The following is a 17,957-nucleotide window of genomic DNA, read 5'->3' on the forward strand; positions in this document are numbered from 1 at the left end:
GTTCATCAGTATATTGGAATGATGATAAAGATGTTTGAAATGTGCGCTTCGGGTCATATTGACCCGAACGGCTTTGGAGGGTTAAGCACTTATCTCGTTTCATATTCGCTTCATGGGACGAAAAATGCAACGTCTAAGTCTACGTAATATGTGTTAGGTTCGAAGGGAGATATTTAAAAGAAATGTTGTGTAGCTCAGACAATTTTTATCTCGTGTAGAAAAATATGAACTTATGTTATCTCCGATTGCTGCACAACAATATTTTTTTTTTTTTTTTTGAGCTCAAAAAGTAGCTTCAAGGCTGTGGAAACAACGATTTAAGCTTGGTCTATTTTCATCCCCATTTGTACATTTTGGGCTGCTTTAAAAAATTGGAATAATTCTTAACATATTCAACCAATTTGTAGATGAAACACTGATTCCGTTTAAGCAAATCCTGATGAATAAATTTATCGGAAAAATAGCGATGAAATTTGCTGGTATTAGTTTACACATGACAAATTTGTAGAATGTAGTTTGTTTGCCATTAAAGCAATAGAAGAACTGATATGCCGGCTATCATATGTAAAAATTTGAAAACGATATCTCTGATCTTATGAAGATATTTCAAAAACAAACATTTTTCATTTTGAACCATACTCACCCCCAGGCCCATAGTCACTCTTCACGACGCACAGTGCGGTGACCAGTGGACAAAAGTCAAAAATTTTAGTTTATCAAACCTTAAATTCAACTTTACCAATCGATTGGAAAGAGGTTGGAGTTTCATGAACGAACATGTTTTTGACTTAATTTTGCTTCCTACACGCGCAGCATTAGTTCAAAGTGAATGCATTAAGAAGGCAAGAAAAAAAAAATTTTTTTTTCGAAAACATACACTTTTTTTGAAACTTTTGTTTACCGTTGACAAGTTTCGCAGCAAATTCAAATTCTTCGTTCTACAAATTGAAGATTAAAACTCAACGCGTGTTGTATTGTGTTTTTGAGTGAGAAAAACTCGTTTTTGATCTTTAGAGCTACCTCTGAATTTACCATTATTTTTGTAAATTTCATCAACAAAAATTGCTCAACTTCAGCTAGTCAGAACAAATTCGCGTCACAAGACGTCACTACCATTTTATAATCAAATGCTAGGGAATTTCATCCTGAAAACCCACTATGCTTGCTGAATTGCGTTTTTTTGCGCTAATAGTGATATGAGCAATTTACGGTGGGTCATTTTTACATCACAGGAATGGACATTTTTCGAAAATGAACCGCTGTGGTAAAACGAAAACCGAAATCAAGTGAATTTTTCTTCTTGAACTTATCAGTATTATATTTTAAAAAAGATTTTGAACAAACATGGATTTTTGATATGGTTGTGGCTTTTAAACCTCATTGAAAAATTATATGAAGCTTTGTGGTTTGAATTTTGAAATATTTTACCAAAGATAAAGCATACATCGGCCAAGTTCCCGTGAATTCCATATTCGCTTAGAAAGGAAATTGTTGTATTCAGTTATTTTCTATGTGTTACATTATCAGTACCAAATATAATCGTTCATGGATGCAAATATTTGACATATACAAAGGATCTTTTATAAGAAAGATTGAAAATTTTCAAAATATGGGTTATTGAGGCATGGATTTTAAGGTTAAAAAAATCAAAATTGAGACAAAACCTTCAAAACCCATTTTTACTGACGTACTTTCAATAATTGAACATTTAAACAAATATTTTATCGAATTAAAACTTTTTACGACTTTTGTCCATCGGCTCTATGGGATCATCGCACTGTGCGACGGTATGTTCAATGTTGAATATGTTAACTAGGCCGTGCGATGAGCGATTTAAAAGGCATTTTTACACACTACTGTCATTTTATTCAACAAATCTTAAAAACAAAATCTTAACTAGAACACAATACTTAATTTCTTCGATTTAAAAGTCCGTCTCCGGACTCAACGGCCTTCCATTGCGATCCTGCGTTTTCGATGAAGGATATCGGAAGCCGGCTGGACTGCTGACAACACTGGACTGCGGGGAATCTAGAACTTTGGAGCTGGTACTACCAACGAGCGCCGGATTCATACCAGAATAGTCTCTCAGATTAGTCAAAGGACCGTTACCCATTTTTGAATCTTCGAAATCATCCGTATCGTCGTCGTCGTCATCGGTTTTGTCCCGCGGCAAGCTACTCGTGGATCTAAAATCCAAACTCTCGTCCAGATCGCTGGAAGCGGCACGAGTTGGTAGCTGTCGGATGACCTCGGCGTATACTGCGGCATTCGCTGGGAAGGATGGTCCCGCGATTGGAGATACCGAGCGGGCATTCCTGGGGTAAGTGTCCTGGGTGTTTTGGATCGAATCGATGATGTGAGGCGGGTCATGGGCAAGCACCGTTGAAGCTTGACGAATAAGGCTGTTGGATTGCGCCTCAAAATCCGGCTGTTGCAACTGAAGCTGCTCATCGTCGACGTTCGAAAAAGGTTGCAGCTCCGGTTCTGCCGGGAAGGTTGTTTGACGTGAGCTGTTCCGTACCTGTTGCGATATCAGCCGCATTTCAATGGGTCTGAAAAGAAGATTTTTCGTGTATAGTTTTTATTACTTAAAGACACTTTACACCAATAAGGCTATTCGTGAAGCGTGAATATATTATCAAAATGATAACTGAAAAGAATTTTCATACGCTAGCTCTTTTTTCTCTTTTTTCACAATCCATTCAACATTTTTGAAGTTATCAGCTTGAATCTTATAAACTGATCAGTTACAATCAATGCGTAGGGTATTTCGGGGGAATATGCACCTGCTAAGGGAAATGGCCGAGTAAGCGGAATAATTAAGCTGTACTCCCGAATACATTGCAACATGTGCTTCGTATTTCTATCTTCTACTCATATTCTGTCAATAATATTACTTTTTATGGTAAAAACTATGGATAAAAATCGATTTTTTTTAAACGCCTTTAAAAGCAACCTTTGAAATCATTGGATGTTAAACGCCGCAGTGATGCTCCAAAAACAACACAATATTCACAGTGAAAATAAATTAATTATGTCATTTGATTCGGAAAAAAATGGAAAAAATATTTTTTTCCAAGTTTATCTACACATAAAAACAAGTGGTTTGTTAACATTTCCCAGGGAAAAATGAAAATTTTTAAAAATTTTCGACTTTATTTTAAGCTGTGTTAGTTTCAACCAAATTTTTCTGTTGCTTTTGGCGACAAATTAAGTGAACCGATTCGATTTCCAGTGCATGTTTTTTACTCAAATCCGATCGAAAGTTATAATTATTATGCATCCTAATGCTAATTTAGGACTAAGCAAAGAAGAAGATCGATATATCATTTCGATAATCGGTCTGTATTCATGGAAAACTGCACTCCAAAATTTAGAATAAAACACGTGGTTTTGTTTACATCTTACCGAACAGCACCTTGAGGGGAGGGCGCTTTGTCCATAAATTGATGGGAGCATTTTGATCGGATATTAAAGATTTATTAAATCTTCAGTTTACTATAAAACAACAATTTACCACAGTTTTCCATCAATTGTTAATTCAAATGTATAATTTAAACAATAAATAAAATCAATGGTGAAGATGATTTAGGCAGTCATCTTGATGTAAATACCTATTTCATTTGATCACTTTTTACAACTTGAGTGATGGATAGCCACCTCAAAATTTATATTGATTGTTATCAGTGTTTGAATGAATATCTGGTAATCTTTTTTTTTTAATTACAAAGTATTGGTTTTAAGAACACATTTGTGTAAAAATAATCCACTAAAAACTTCTCAAATCTCCAAAATTAAGCAAAATATAGTCGCTGGCATTTTACCCCGCAAGGGCATTATGGACAGAAGTACCCTAGAACGTTCGTACGGTGGAATTAGAATAACGCTTTTTTATTCTAAGGTGTAGCTTTGGATTGTTTTTTCAACGCTCTTTCACATATTTTTGGTAACAACTTTGCAATTTTCGTTTAAAAAAAACCTATTGAATGAAACGAATTTTTTATATTCATGTTCTTCTAACTAAAATATTACGAAATTTTTTAACGTAAATCATCGAAGAGCATAACTTGAATTAAAATAAAACAGTTTGAACTGTTTAACTCTGAACTTCCAAATTTCAAAGTCAGATGGTGGCTCCAGAGAGGAGAGTTGTTAACTATGTGTTAAGACGGTCTTGAAATGGAAGAATGGATCGAATCGTTTACTTTTTCCTGGTTTCCGTCTTAAAGATATAAAATATTACTCGGCTCTTTAAGCCTTACAGCAAACGAGCCTACGCACACAGGGGAAAACGATATAAAAAGGTGATCAAAATTGTTTACGCCAAAACGGAGCGTTTTAGACCCATGTGTGTCTTCGGGACATTTTACCTAAATTTAAAGCACTTTAAAATGAGCTTTTGATAAAAATGATTCAATCACCTAGCAGTGAGATAGAAAAATTATTTTTTGTAATTTTCATTTTAGATCAATTATGTCTTAGGCAAGTTTTTAGATTGTAAAAAATGTAGCAATTTTGTTGAAAACGTCAACAACGTAGAAGCTAATAAAAAAAAATATAAGGGTTCAAAATAAAAAAAAATATGTATTGGAAATATTAAGTTTTTTAACGATATCTTTCCAGGTCAAGCTTATTCAAGCAAATTATGTTTCAAAGAGTTTTGAGACACTCAAAATAAAACAGTTTTGTGGAACACTTTTAATAAAAATTTTCAGACTGAAATGAATTAGATTGGAAAACCAAGAAAAAATAGCTGTTTTCGAACGTCTGCATGTTTCTAGTTCGGATGAGCTCGGTTCATTTTTTGGTTGCATCAGAATCAGGCAGGTTTCACCGCTATAAAAACATGGAGTTAAATTGTTTATTTTGTAGCTTTATAAGTGATTTAAGTTAGAAATTTTCAAGGAATTTAGAGATTTTTTTCTCAAAACTTTGTTCCACGATAAAAAAAACTATAAATTGAGTTTAATATTAGGAAAACCTTGGTTTGTTTTTGAAAAATTCCAACGTAAGCAGGAATGTAATTTCAAAATCTTGAAGTATCTATATTTAAAAAATAGGGACATTTTCTTACTTTTGGTCAGTCTAGGACAACAGGCTAGAAACCGTATCAAATAGTAAAGTTTGAAGGAAAACATATAAGGGGAATAGTGCGAGGGCCTAGGAAATTGAATAAAGGCAAAATTTCATTTGTTTTGTAATTGAAATTTTATTAGTAATGTTAAAAAATTTATCCCCTTAATTTATGCTGCATCATTGTCCATCATTCGAATTTATTCGGCCTTAACACATTAAGGACCACGATATTGTTTTTTTTTTGGACCGCGAACAAAATCTAAACCAAACAACACCGAAATGCAGCATTTTCATTCTATTTCTCAGAATTCACTGGACCAAAAGTTACAAATTTAGTGTCTTTAAGCCTTCGAAAGTGTTGTGTTCAATTTTGTAGAGTTTCATGATTAATTTCATATCATTTGAGTTATGTCTCTAAGAGTAGCTCATTCGCAGATATGAAAGAACGATAATTCTCACACTTGGTTCGCAATTTGTTAATAAATAGCGTTTTCGATTATAAGCAGTGGCAATCTAATTATCCACGAGTTTTTTTCTAACTACTGTTCATTTTATTTGTAAATTCTTTTATTTTATTTGTTTCATTTGGTTTAAAATATCCTAAATGTTACGAACTGCCTAACTAGATAAACTAGCATTTGTAAATATTATGAAGATGTTTTGTATCCGTTATGATCAAGAAATCTAGTTAAAATCGTCAAAATAGAGACTGACCAATGTTACCCCGAAGCATCAAATTCTAAACAGAGACGAAATCAAATTTTAAATCAAGTTTAAAGACTCTAATAAATTTCTGCAACTTTGTTTTACGTTCATATGAGTCCAGTGCTGGTTAAAAAAATAAGAAACATGCCAAATTCCCCTTATCAGAAAAAATAATCGAAAAATATTGAAAAAAGTGATTACTCTCACCCCATTTTAAGGTAACATTCTTTGAGGTGGAAATTTTAATTATTTTTTTTTAAATAATTTTATTAGAAATTTATTTTTTATTGTAGTATAATGTTTTTATAGCTTGATATAAAAGCTTATCTTCAAAATGAACCATGTTCAAAGACTTTTCGAATCTCATTGCATTTTTTTCGTGGAACTTATTTTAATTTGAACATAATACCAGCAAGTAATAGAAGCTACTAGCGTGGTTTTTTATTCTAATATAGGTATATGAAGAACTTGATCTTTTTGCAAGATTTTTATTCAAATCACAGATAAATACCTGCTTTATGAATCACAAATATTAAAAAAAAAATCGATGAGGATTTCGTTTTTATGATAGTTTGTTTATTCTCGAATCAAGTGTTCAACAAGCGCGATTTTATACGTATTTATTAGAGATGTTAAAAAACAACCGTGTTAATGCGCATTGTTATGTTAAACTTGTTTTGAAAAAAAACTGTAATAGTGTTTATTTAAAAAGCCTTGAACGTTTCCGAAAAAAAGTAAATCAATTTTCGTGACGTCACAACGCATTCTTTACCCGAATGCAGCTCACAACCTTCTGAACCGATTTCATTGAATTCCTTTCAAAAAGTTTGAAGAGACCCCCAAATTTCAACAATATGTGATATTTAAGGGAATCATGAATTAAAAAACAGTAGAATTTTCGTGACGTCAACGGAACGGTAACGGAAAATCTTTTGACGGAAAATGAAGCTCAAGAAAAAAACCTTTCTAATGAATTGCAATGTATTTTTGAATAATGAAAAATAAAAATCAATTCTCCAGTTGAGGAGTGCTTGGAATGGCTCTTACACATTTTTTGTAAATGTTGAACGTTTGCACTTGCTGAAGTGTATCGCTGAGAAATTCTCTCGAGAAAATGTCAAAACACATTTGAGATGAATGTCACAACTTGCATCGAGATTGTAATTGTCATGGTAAAAATGATATGCTAAGTAGATGAAAGTCGGTTATTGCTTCGATGACATGCATATTAGCAAATGTTATGGCGACATTTAACATTTTGAATGTTACAGAATCATAATCGTAACATTCATAGGAATCTCAATAAAATGTTATTTAAATGAATGTCGCGACAGTTAAAACCCTGCTAGTTTTATTCAGGGGCCATTCAGATACCACGTGGACAGAAAAATGAGATTTTTGACCCCCTCCTCCCCCTCCGTGAACAAGCGTGGACATTTGGCAAACCCCTACCCCCTCCTCGGATGTCCACGTGGACAGATTTGAAATTGTTTTTATTTGTAAATCTTATTTAACAGTTATAAAACATTACTTTTTGCCTTTTTGTTGTTGAAATGGCTGATTTTGAAAAAAAAAACGAATAAAAATTTCCTGGTATAAATTAGTTTTAAAAATTTTAAATTTCTAAATTATCTTTTGCTTTCAAGTGGCTACTATTGTTCAAACCTCAAATGGAAAGCTTTGAAATTTTAAGATTTTGATTAAAACATGTTAATATTTTTTCACCTTTACAACATATTTTTGAGGTAAGTATGTCCACGTGGACATGAGCCAAACCCCTACCCCTCTCCGTGGACAAGCGTGGACATTTCCATACACCCCCCTCCCCCTAAGTTGTCCACGTGGTATGTGAACGGCCCTTCAGGAGAGTTTTGGAAGTGAGACTTTGCCCATGTATACTGAACAATCTGGCCGGTTCCGAAATCCAAAAAGTCAAAATGATCAGATTTTAACTTGCGACACATGAATAGAAAGCTCTTGACCTATACATAATGGGAATTGATAGAAAAAGTGGTTCGGGGACATCTGGTCCTGGCCATGGCCAATTTAGCTGGTGCCGGAATCCGAAAATCAAAATGATTTGCAACACTTGAATAAAAAGCTCTTGATCTGTACTAGTTTATTTTCATCATGTACAGATCAAGAGCTTTCTATTCATGTGTCGCAAGTTAAAATCTGATCATTTTGAATTTACGGATTCCGGAACCGGCCAGATTGACCGTGGCCTATGAACTTCATGACCGTCAAAATCATGACATTTATTTGATTTTTCCATGGCATTCACGCAATATAAAATTCAAAAATGTCATTCCGACAGTTAGAGGACCAACAAACAGAATCTTCGTATGTTGCAAGTCAAAAATGTTATCGAGGTGCATAATTCGATGACATTTTTCTGAGCGACTGTCATTGCAAAACTGAATAACATTTTCTCCAGTCGTGTAACATTTTTTTTTTCTGGATGGCCGTCGATATCAACGAGACCCCTTCGAATGTCATTGGAAAATGTTATGCGATTGTTACGATCCCGACTTTCTTTTGGATGACATTCGCATCACTGATGTGCACCGATCATAATTTTGGTTGTCACGTGCGCCATCGATATTGCCCACTATGAAGTATAGTAGTATAGAAGTGCTATCGAAACAAACGTTCAGTTTGCAGGCATTCTTGTATTCTTACCTCTTACTGACAAGGAACTTCTACTCATCGTCAGTTAAATTATCAGATTTTTCTTCAAGTACTCTCCAGGCAACTCGGCAAGACTTGAAAGTCCAATATGATAATTTGGATAATCTATCCCACTGGCGGTCTAGTTTTTTGCGCATGATTTGACCACCGTTTTTTGTTTGTTATATTAGTGCACAGCTTTTTTATCTTGTCGATATGAATTAAAATCTGTTTTATTCTTTCCTGGACAAATCAGACATAAAACTGACACTTTTTATGATTTCTGATTTTGCCGGAATGAACAATTGTCTTCATTTTTTGTTGAATTTTAATTGATTCTTAGATCCTTTAGGTAGCCTCAAACATTTCACTCGCATTCGCATAGTTCATTTCCAGCTGGTTTTTAGTCTCCCAATGGGGCTTTCTGGGGTTTCCTACTATCCACTATTATGAGAGATCAGGTGGACAAAAATAGGAAAAGTGATTGTTTCCAATATTTTTTTTTCTATATTTTTTATGGAAAGTAGACACTTTGATTAATAGAAGTTCAAAAGTTTGGGTCTGTAAATGTAACCATATTCGATATGTTAAGGAATAAAATGAAAAACGTCAAAAAATTATAATTTTACGGAAAGAATACAATTAAAAAATAACTTATTAAGGAACACTAAAACCAAAAAAAAGTTATAAGTATTATACATATTCAGTTGTGTGACATTGGAGTTAAGAAAAAGAAGATAACCCATGAAAAAGATAAGAAAATAAATAAAAATCGAAATTTGAAAGTTTTTTGACGCGATCGTTTTGTAAGCATATGTCGGAGCAGAAACTTTAAGTTTATCTATGTCCTAACAAATTCAGAAGAGTTTAGCTGAGACCACTAGAAGAGACGAAGTAATTAAGAGCGCTTTGGAAATTGTGCAGAATTCAATTTACGGTTCATGTCCAAAACATGTCACCATCACAATTTAATCGTTATGATATTAGATCACTAGTTTCGATCCCAACAAGCAGAAATCATCGGCAGTTTGTTGAAAACATATTTTTTTGTGCGCTTGCTTGTATGGGGATCTCCTATAGTGCGATCATGTTGGTGATGGACTTCTTCATTGGAAGCTATGCTATGGCTATGGGCATCAAAAACACCTTGACAGGTGATCTAAAAATTGTGCACTTCTAGAGGCAAATAGTAAATTCTAAAATTTGAAATATTGAATTTTTCACTAACCTGTAGGCATCATCTGGATCATCGCCGTATAAGGGTAAATCTTTGACAAAATAGAAAACCAAAATTTCAAAAACGACTCCAACGGCAATCAGAACAGCCGTTAGTATGTTGATAATATTTCCGAAAATTGGCGTCTCGTGAATAAAACATCTTCGCTCATCGGTGGACCAAAGCTGGCAGAATTCAACTGGGGGTGCAAGGAAATAAGAATGGATATTGTTGATGTTTATTGATACAAAAAAAACAGTGATACTCACAGGCAATCATCTGGTAGGCTGCCGTTCCAGGCAGATAGGCCACTAGCCCTACAAGTGTCAGCTCCATGGCCAGAGCAAGTGATTTGTCCTGAGGAAGCACGGCTCGAACGGAAATGATGAACTTGCCGACGATGGCAGAAGCCAGCAGGCCCGATACAACCACCGTCAAAACCTGGAAGATGATCCAATACTTCTGACAGTCGGCCATCCCACAGGCACCCTCAGTTGCTCGGACACCTTCTTTCAAGAACAAATCCGTCGCAGCCCCACAGGAACAGTTTTCATAGATGATCACATTGTTGATTTCGGTCCTATTTTGACATCCGGCGTGGCACGGTGAAAAATACGTAAAAATCCCTTCCTCCGGACAAACCGGTGAGAATGGGACATTATCCGGACAGACGCAATCGTGTGCGCAATACGTCTTGGTCAGCCGACTTTTGCGGGCGCCGGCAATCTGCTCGTTGTCACAGGAGATGAAAATAAATGCTGATCCCAATTGGAAACAATTGATTAGCGACGGTTTGCTTCAATCGATCGCGATTAACTTCTTACCAATGAAAAGTCCCACGGCGACCAATCCTACAAAGACATTCCACGCGGCCAGTTTCCTGCGAGAGAAAAGATCAACGGTTTAATTAAATGTCACTTCATTGTAGTTAACCAGTTTGTTGGATAGAAAATTTATTTACCATATTGGCATTGTGTCATACTTATCGTAGAATCTTTCTAAAAATATTGATGAATTATATGGTTTAAAACGTCATAACTACTTTTTTTCTTTTTCCCACAAGTCCGAAATAGAAAAAAAGATCACTAATATGATTGGCGCTATAAACCAGATTAGATTGAATAACAACAAGATGCTTGTGAGATGCCGCTGATTAGATGCTCTATCTCTCAAGCGTGTGTCGGCCGATGAGGTTTCAGATTTCAATGCAACGTCGAGCTTAGTCGTGTTATACTATCTTTCGAGAATAATCTCACAAAGGTGTAGTCTGAGGCTCGCTTAAATTTAAGTTCTAAAAATCTTGGCTTCAGTTTTCTATGGGAAATGGACAAACAACATTTTTCAAACTATATCAAGTTCTTAAAAGCTTTTAAACATAAACATGTTCGACACCCATTGTCTCTTAACATTCTCTAGAAAAAATCAATCGATACATATTCAAAATTTAGGCCGGCTTAGTGTGACTCTTTGTTGTGCGGCAATCCTGGAATAAAAACATGCTACCAAATTGTAATCTACAGTAAGCTTCTTGAATGATACCGTCGCTTTACATGAGTTATGAATTGCACAGACAACAGAAAATTGCCAGTGCAGTAGAAGAACCATTTAATATTATTCTTTTTTTCGAATTTGTCAACAGCACAAATAGTTTTAAAAATTGTATTTTTTTTTTGTTTCAATTATTGTCTTTTTAACATCTTTAAGGAATTCGTGACTTTAATATCAACGATGCAGTTGGCGGACAGTTATTGGAAGGCTTAGATGTCCGGTGCAACTATGTTCGATGTTTACTCTTGGGCTGGAACTCGCGGACATCGGCTTAGGTAGGAGGCAACCGACTCGCCAACTGAGTTATATCACAAATCCGCTTTAACAACTGATGTTTTACTAGGAATCATGGCCGTAGGAACGGGGTGGGTTTCGGGAGTCTAACACCCCGCATGAGGGTTCAAAAATGCCAAGCAAAATGTTTTTTTCTAAACAAAAAATTTCAAATTTTTTATCAAATTTAGATGGACGACGAAAATTATTCAAGAGTATCTCTACTCAGAACCCAAGCAATCAAAAGTCCCATAAAACAGGTACAAGCCTTTTCGTACTCACGTACGTTTTTTGCAGCTCAAAATGTAAGGTCTTACACGTTCCAAAACAAGTTTAAATGACCTGCTACTCAGCTTCCAGCGTTCTTTTAATTCAGCTTCCAAAAAAGTTGTAAAATGAGCGAAAAATTCTCTCTCTATCTCCAATGTTACCCTAGGCATCAGTTCATATAACCTTTTCTTGATTAATTACTTTATTCAGAACATGGTGCCGCCATGAGACCTGGCGTCGAATTCCAAACTTGACGAATTGCGGTTTGTCGAGATTTGTTGAATTTTCTGCTCGATTGCTGCTTTCTTTCACATCCTACTTGTATCGCATTACTCAAGTAATCAAATGACTATGAAAAAAATCCTACCCGGCTTCGGGATCGAACCCCAACTTTAATGGTGACAATCGAACACGCTACCACGAGGTCATGCCTAGATGTTGATCTAGCTGAAACTAAAACTCGAAGTGGTGATATGATTTTGAAGCATACCTGCAGGCGCACCCACCCAACCAGAGAGACAACAAGCAAGGAAGAAAGCACTCCAATGCACTTTTTGTAACTATAGGTAAATCCCGTTAAGAGTACTTTTGTGCCCTTTTTATGACTTAAGTCTCTCACAACGCACATGTTGCAACTTTTGCAACTTTCAAGTTCATTAATGAGTACATATAGTTCATACATGGGACTTGGGCAAAATAAGTCACAAACAATGCACATATCAATCACTTTTGAAACTTTCAAGTTCATTAATGGGTACCTATATATAGATCATTCAAGAGAATTGCGCAGTTGTTTCTCTTTGTCAGCCAATATGTAACTTTCAAAGCCTTCTTTTAAGTGAATATGTAACTTTTGGTTGCTTGGAAACTAAAACAAAAACCTCGAAATCTTATTCGAGGTCAACAATTCTACTACAGTTTTTCGAAAATTTCCACACTTGTTGATAGAAATTTAATCCCAAATATTGAATTTCAATATTATTAGACTTAGCTTGCTAGATTGCCCAAATTTTGCACGAATTGAGTCATTTGTTCCAATTTTTTATGGTTTTAGAGCTGCTTATTAACATAAAAATTCGATATCTGTTATACAATTTATTATTCTTGAATTTCAATTTTTCACTATTGACACAAAATCATGATTCGAATCTTGGTTTTACATTTCAAACTTAAACAAGTTGCATTTTCCATATTCAAAACACATCATTTCGGAATATGAAGTTAAATGCTTTATATGCTTGATAAACAATTTTTAAGATTTGGAATAAAAATTTATATTTTGAACTCTTATACAGAATCGAAACTTAAGAAAGTTTTGTAATGGTGATCCGGAATTGAAACAGTGTCATTATTCGTAATTTTCATTTAAATTCACTAGTTGAATTTCTGAGATAACTGAAAAAAGAATTTAGATAAAAATCTGGAAATTCAGAATTGAAATATTAAATTTCCGGTAACATTAAAAACTCAGATTGAGATTCAGCTTGAAGTAAAGTTATATAATCAACATGATCGATGTGAGAATTTTAATAACCTTCCAAAGCCCTTCGGGTGGCCCGAAGCGCATATTTCAAACATCATAATCATCTTTCCAAAATACTGAAGATTTTTTTTTTCTTTATTATAGAGACTTTCAGCCTCGGGCTGGTTCGTCTCTTATACTGAAGAATTGACATTTAAGAGAGACTATAGTATGTTCTACGAAAATGGTAATTAAGTTAACGAAAAAAAAAACAAATTTGAGTTTTGATAATCAGTTCATTGCTTAATAAGTTACAGTGAAGCAAAGCATTAGTTGAATGTCTTTTTTAAAGTAAGATTTTATTTTCTAACGGGAGATCCCAAACTTTCATTGGACCTCATTATATTCATACATCTTGGAAAGATTTAATTTTAAAAACTTCAAAAATCAATCGAGCTTTTAAGTATAAAAATTCTGCCAACAGTTATTTTTTTAAATTGTTTTTTTTGCATTTTTTTCATTCGAATCCGACTTCTGATAACTTTGTAAAACCTATCGACTTTATTTTTCAATATTGAGAAACAAGAATAAATTACCTACACACAAGGCCGTGCGAACGGGGGAGGGGTGGGGGTTTAGGGGTTTAACCCCCCCCCCCCCCCATGAAGGTTTTTTTCTAGTAAAATTTTCATCGAAGTAACGAAAAATTATTTGATCTTAGAATGTATTTGAAAATAAGTGTTAACAAGCAAGTCAGATTTTTTTCTCGCCGCCTGAATTTAGTCTTAAATCACCCTTGGCTTGAGACATTTCCATGTACGATACTTTGGTTCAAAATTGCAATTCAATTAATCTTTTGTATAGGAACTCAGAACTTGACCTACAAAAACCCTACCTCGTCCTTAGAATTGGTTTTTATTAAGAAGTGTAACTAAATAAGAATAGAGTTTGAAATGAACCATTTTTTTATTTAAAAAAATTTGTTTATTTCATTACAAATGTTAAGCTGATATGAAGTATTCTTCAAGAAACCAATTTCGACTACATTTTATAACGTGTTTTTTGTTTTTCTGAATGCTCAACACAACACATAATTTACACAAGGCCACTAACTTTACATTTTTCTGAGGTGCAATGAATTAAATATGCAATATTTCTATCAGCTTTTGTTATTAAAATTACTTTTGAAAATAAGTCAAAAGGATTTGAGAAATTTCTGCATTGTTTATACAAAAACTCAAAGCAAAAATATATCATTCAAAAATAAAAGTTTTAAATGAATTATCAACTTTCCTCAAGAATTCAAGTAATTTTCAGTTCCGCGAAAAAAGTTTTAGAAGTTTTATGTTTTTTTTTTTACTTTTTTCATTTATCAAATTTTAAAATGTTTTAAACTAAACTTAATTTTAGATATTTTTAAGCAAATATGTAATCTTTATGCAGGTTTCAACAAGTGTGTTAAATAAAATAAAGTTTTTTTACACATTCTACTGTTATGTCAAAAGTACTTGTAATCATATTTTTCCATTTTTTTATTTGTTGAATTTTACATTTTTTAGATCGTGCATTATTTTCATCATAAAAATATCCCTTAATTGGATGAAGATGGATGGATCAACAAAATTAGGATCAGATTTTTTCGTATATGTAGGTTTGGTAGTTATTAATAATTGATTTTACTTAAAACTGATACATTTTTAAACTCCTTATCACCAAAACTCAAAGTGTTCGTCCAAATTTGATAAAAGATTCGATTTCAGAACGCTAAAATCTACCAAATCAATCATTTAAAAAAAATAGCACCAAAATGCTGCTGACTTGAGTCATCAATTAAATTGTGTAAATTCTTATGGTGAAACGTGTTTATTAAAAAAGCCTCCTAAAATATTTTAAAAAAACTTATCTTTTTCATTTTCATATTTTGTTAAAATTTTCAAATAAATTTACCGAATTTTAAAGTTTAGTGTTTTTCCAATTCTTTCATTAACTTGCCGAATTTATTTGTCGAAATATTTGAATTTTAGAAATAATTTAAACAAATTTATTTTTTGAATTCTGAATTTTTGTGTACTTGACACATAAGCCCTGAAATCTTAATTTTTAATAAGAAAAACAAAGTTTCAATCTTCTGTTCTTTCCAGGACCCAATATTTAAATCGAAAGTGACAAAATACTTAGAGCTTGTAATTTTAAACTTTAAAACATGTGATTGAAAATTTAAAAACTTTTCATTAATTTTCTTTAGATAAAATCGTCTTTTATGAATCGATCATGATTTTTAAATTAATCTTTAAAAGTTTGAATCATGATTTGATGTAGATAGCAACTTTAAACTTAATTTTAACGCGAAATGTTAACTAACTTAATTGTTCTTCAAATATTTGTTGTAACTTGGAACTCTTATCTTTCAGTTTTTATCACTTTTCTTTCATTGATCATTCACGAAATTACTCATTTCCCAACATTTCCTTGTAAGTATAATTGAATATGAAGTTGTTTTTTTGTTCTTCAAAAATGAACTATTCAAACCGTTTATTTTTCTATAAATAGGTTTTTTCTCTGATTTCTTTCTGGCACTTATCAAATAATAATAAATATATCTATTCTTTTTAAATCTAATTAAATTAAACCATCAATTATTGAATAAATTCTCCAAAGTTCAAATTGGTTTTTCAGTTATCGAAAATTCACATTTTTAATCGCGATTAAATATTTTTTGTTCAAATTCAAAATACTACAGTGGAATTTTTCAATCACTTCTCAGTTGAAAGTGAAGAAAACATTTTAATTAAGATGAATAAAAATTAACAATTATTATCATTTTCTTAAAAACTAATCATGGTTAGTTTTTTTTTATCTGATTGGACATTAGACTGCCTCAAATTTGTATGGGAAATTTAAAACCTGTGAAATGTCATACGCTGCAGGCTAAAATTGATCCTGGGCCTAGTACAAGATCTCATGGCAAATTTGGGCCAGATCGGACCACGGGAAGGGGTCGCTCAACGAGCCTGAAGTTTGTATAGGATTTTGAGACATTTTGTTCGAGAGGAACATGAAAACCCAGTTTTTTGTCAATAACTTTTGTCTCTTCCGACCGATTTCTTTCAAAAACGGGTTTTCTTAAAGCCTAAATTATGAAAAATATTTCATCCGAAGGTTTCATTTCAATTAAAGTTGAGATAAAAAAGTTATTAAGCTTCAAAAATTGGCTAACTTTTTTAAGGGTGATATTCATCACTGTTTTAATGAGACGATTAAATGTCCGACCAGAACACTCAATGTGAAATACATGCCGTTTCGTCAAATAATGACCGATTTTAACCATTGTTGTTGCGCTCGATTGCAATTTTTGATGTTTTTCTAGTATTTGAGTTTGGATGATATTCACTTGCTTGTTCGGAAATAAGTAAGGGTGGAAAAATGCTTGACAATTTAAAAGAAAAGAAAACCCGTTTTTGAAAGAAATCGGTTGAAGGAGACAAAAGTTATTGATGAAAAACTGGTTTTTCATGTTCCTCTCGAACAAAATGTCTCAAAATCCCATACAAACTTCAGGCTCGTTGAGCGACCCCTTCCCGTGGTCCGATCTGGCCCAAATTTGGCATGAGATCTTGTACTAGGCCCAGGATCAATTCTAGCCTGCAGCGTATAACTTTTTCAAAAGTCGGGTCATTTGGGGCAGTCTATTGGACATTTATTTTGGAATCCAGATTTCTCTGAAGCTCCCTGTTTTTGAAACTTTTATTTTAAATGAGCTTAGAAATTGTTTTGAAACAAATTTCTAGTTTAGAATAAAGAACATCATTTTGAAAAAAATTATCAATGATTTACCGAAAATTTTAAACTTACATTGTGATATGATTTGAAAATTTTGTTTTTTTTCATCAGTTCAATTTATTTTTAGTTTGTGTGGTAATCGTGAGTAAAAAACGGTTTTAGAAATTCTTTCCCTTTTTTTATTGTTTACTAGCTGATTTTACCCGGCCTTGCTCGGGTTCACATAAAATATTTATCGAAATGAGTCGTTTGACTTTTTGAAATTATGAAAGCTTTTTGTTCATCATTATAACAAATTGGACCATGTTTGGCCATGTGAGCTATGTAAGTTTCGTTAGTCTTCATAAAGCTTTAATTGGGATTATTAGCAAAGTTTATTGTTTCAATTCAATAATATGAATAACTAATAGTTTTTAGGTTTGCTAATAGAAATTTGAAATAATTTCCCTTGAATGCTTATCCATTCTATCACGAAAAACATTTCAATCTAAGGTTTCCAGGTTGTCCGGATTTATCCGGATTTGCTAGAACATTTGAATTAAAATTTGAGGTAAGTCCGGTCTGGCCCGGTTTCTCGGATGTTGTTGCGAAAAGCCCGGATTTTGTCCAAATTTATTCACATCATATTTAAAACGTAACATAATCTGAGATTTTATAATAATTTTTTTTTCATGTTTACGTTCAAAAAGAAGTTTTTAATGGCAAGTTTTAGAAATTATCATGACCCGTGTTTGGAAGCTTGATATTCAATTTAAAATCTGCTGATGCGGTTTGTTGAAAAAAAAATATTGAAAGTATATTTTTCGCTTTTTTTCTGAATAATTCCGCGGTTTTGACCAAGTTTGAAAAGATATTGCCAGGATAGTGTGAACATTTTGAAATCAAATGCTGGATTCGGCTAGGTTTTTAGATAAAATTGGCTGGATTTTTCCGGTCCCGATACGGCAATTCTGG

General features: G+C 33.2%; 1 protein-coding gene across 1 annotated transcript in view; it reads right to left on the reverse strand.

Annotated features, from left to right (window-relative positions):
- Positions 1-1,855: 1,855 nt before the first annotated feature.
- The window catches only part of LOC129747255 (solute carrier organic anion transporter family member 1C1), a 35,187-nt gene continuing 19,085 nt past the window's right edge, over positions 1,856-17,957 (reverse strand). Inside the window, exons 5-8 of the mRNA XM_055741364.1 lie at positions 10,495-10,550; positions 9,940-10,428; positions 9,683-9,869; positions 1,856-2,555 (exon numbers count right to left, since the gene is read on the reverse strand). Of these exons, the coding sequence (XP_055597339.1) occupies positions 1,925-2,555; positions 9,683-9,869; positions 9,940-10,428; positions 10,495-10,550 (1,363 nt within the window). The 3' untranslated portion in view covers positions 1,856-1,924. The remainder of the gene's footprint in view (positions 2,556-9,682; positions 9,870-9,939; positions 10,429-10,494; positions 10,551-17,957) is intronic.

This window comes from Uranotaenia lowii, chromosome 2 (genome assembly GCF_029784155.1).
Source record: "Uranotaenia lowii strain MFRU-FL chromosome 2, ASM2978415v1, whole genome shotgun sequence".
Classification (NCBI taxonomy): domain Eukaryota; kingdom Metazoa; phylum Arthropoda; class Insecta; order Diptera; family Culicidae; genus Uranotaenia; species Uranotaenia lowii.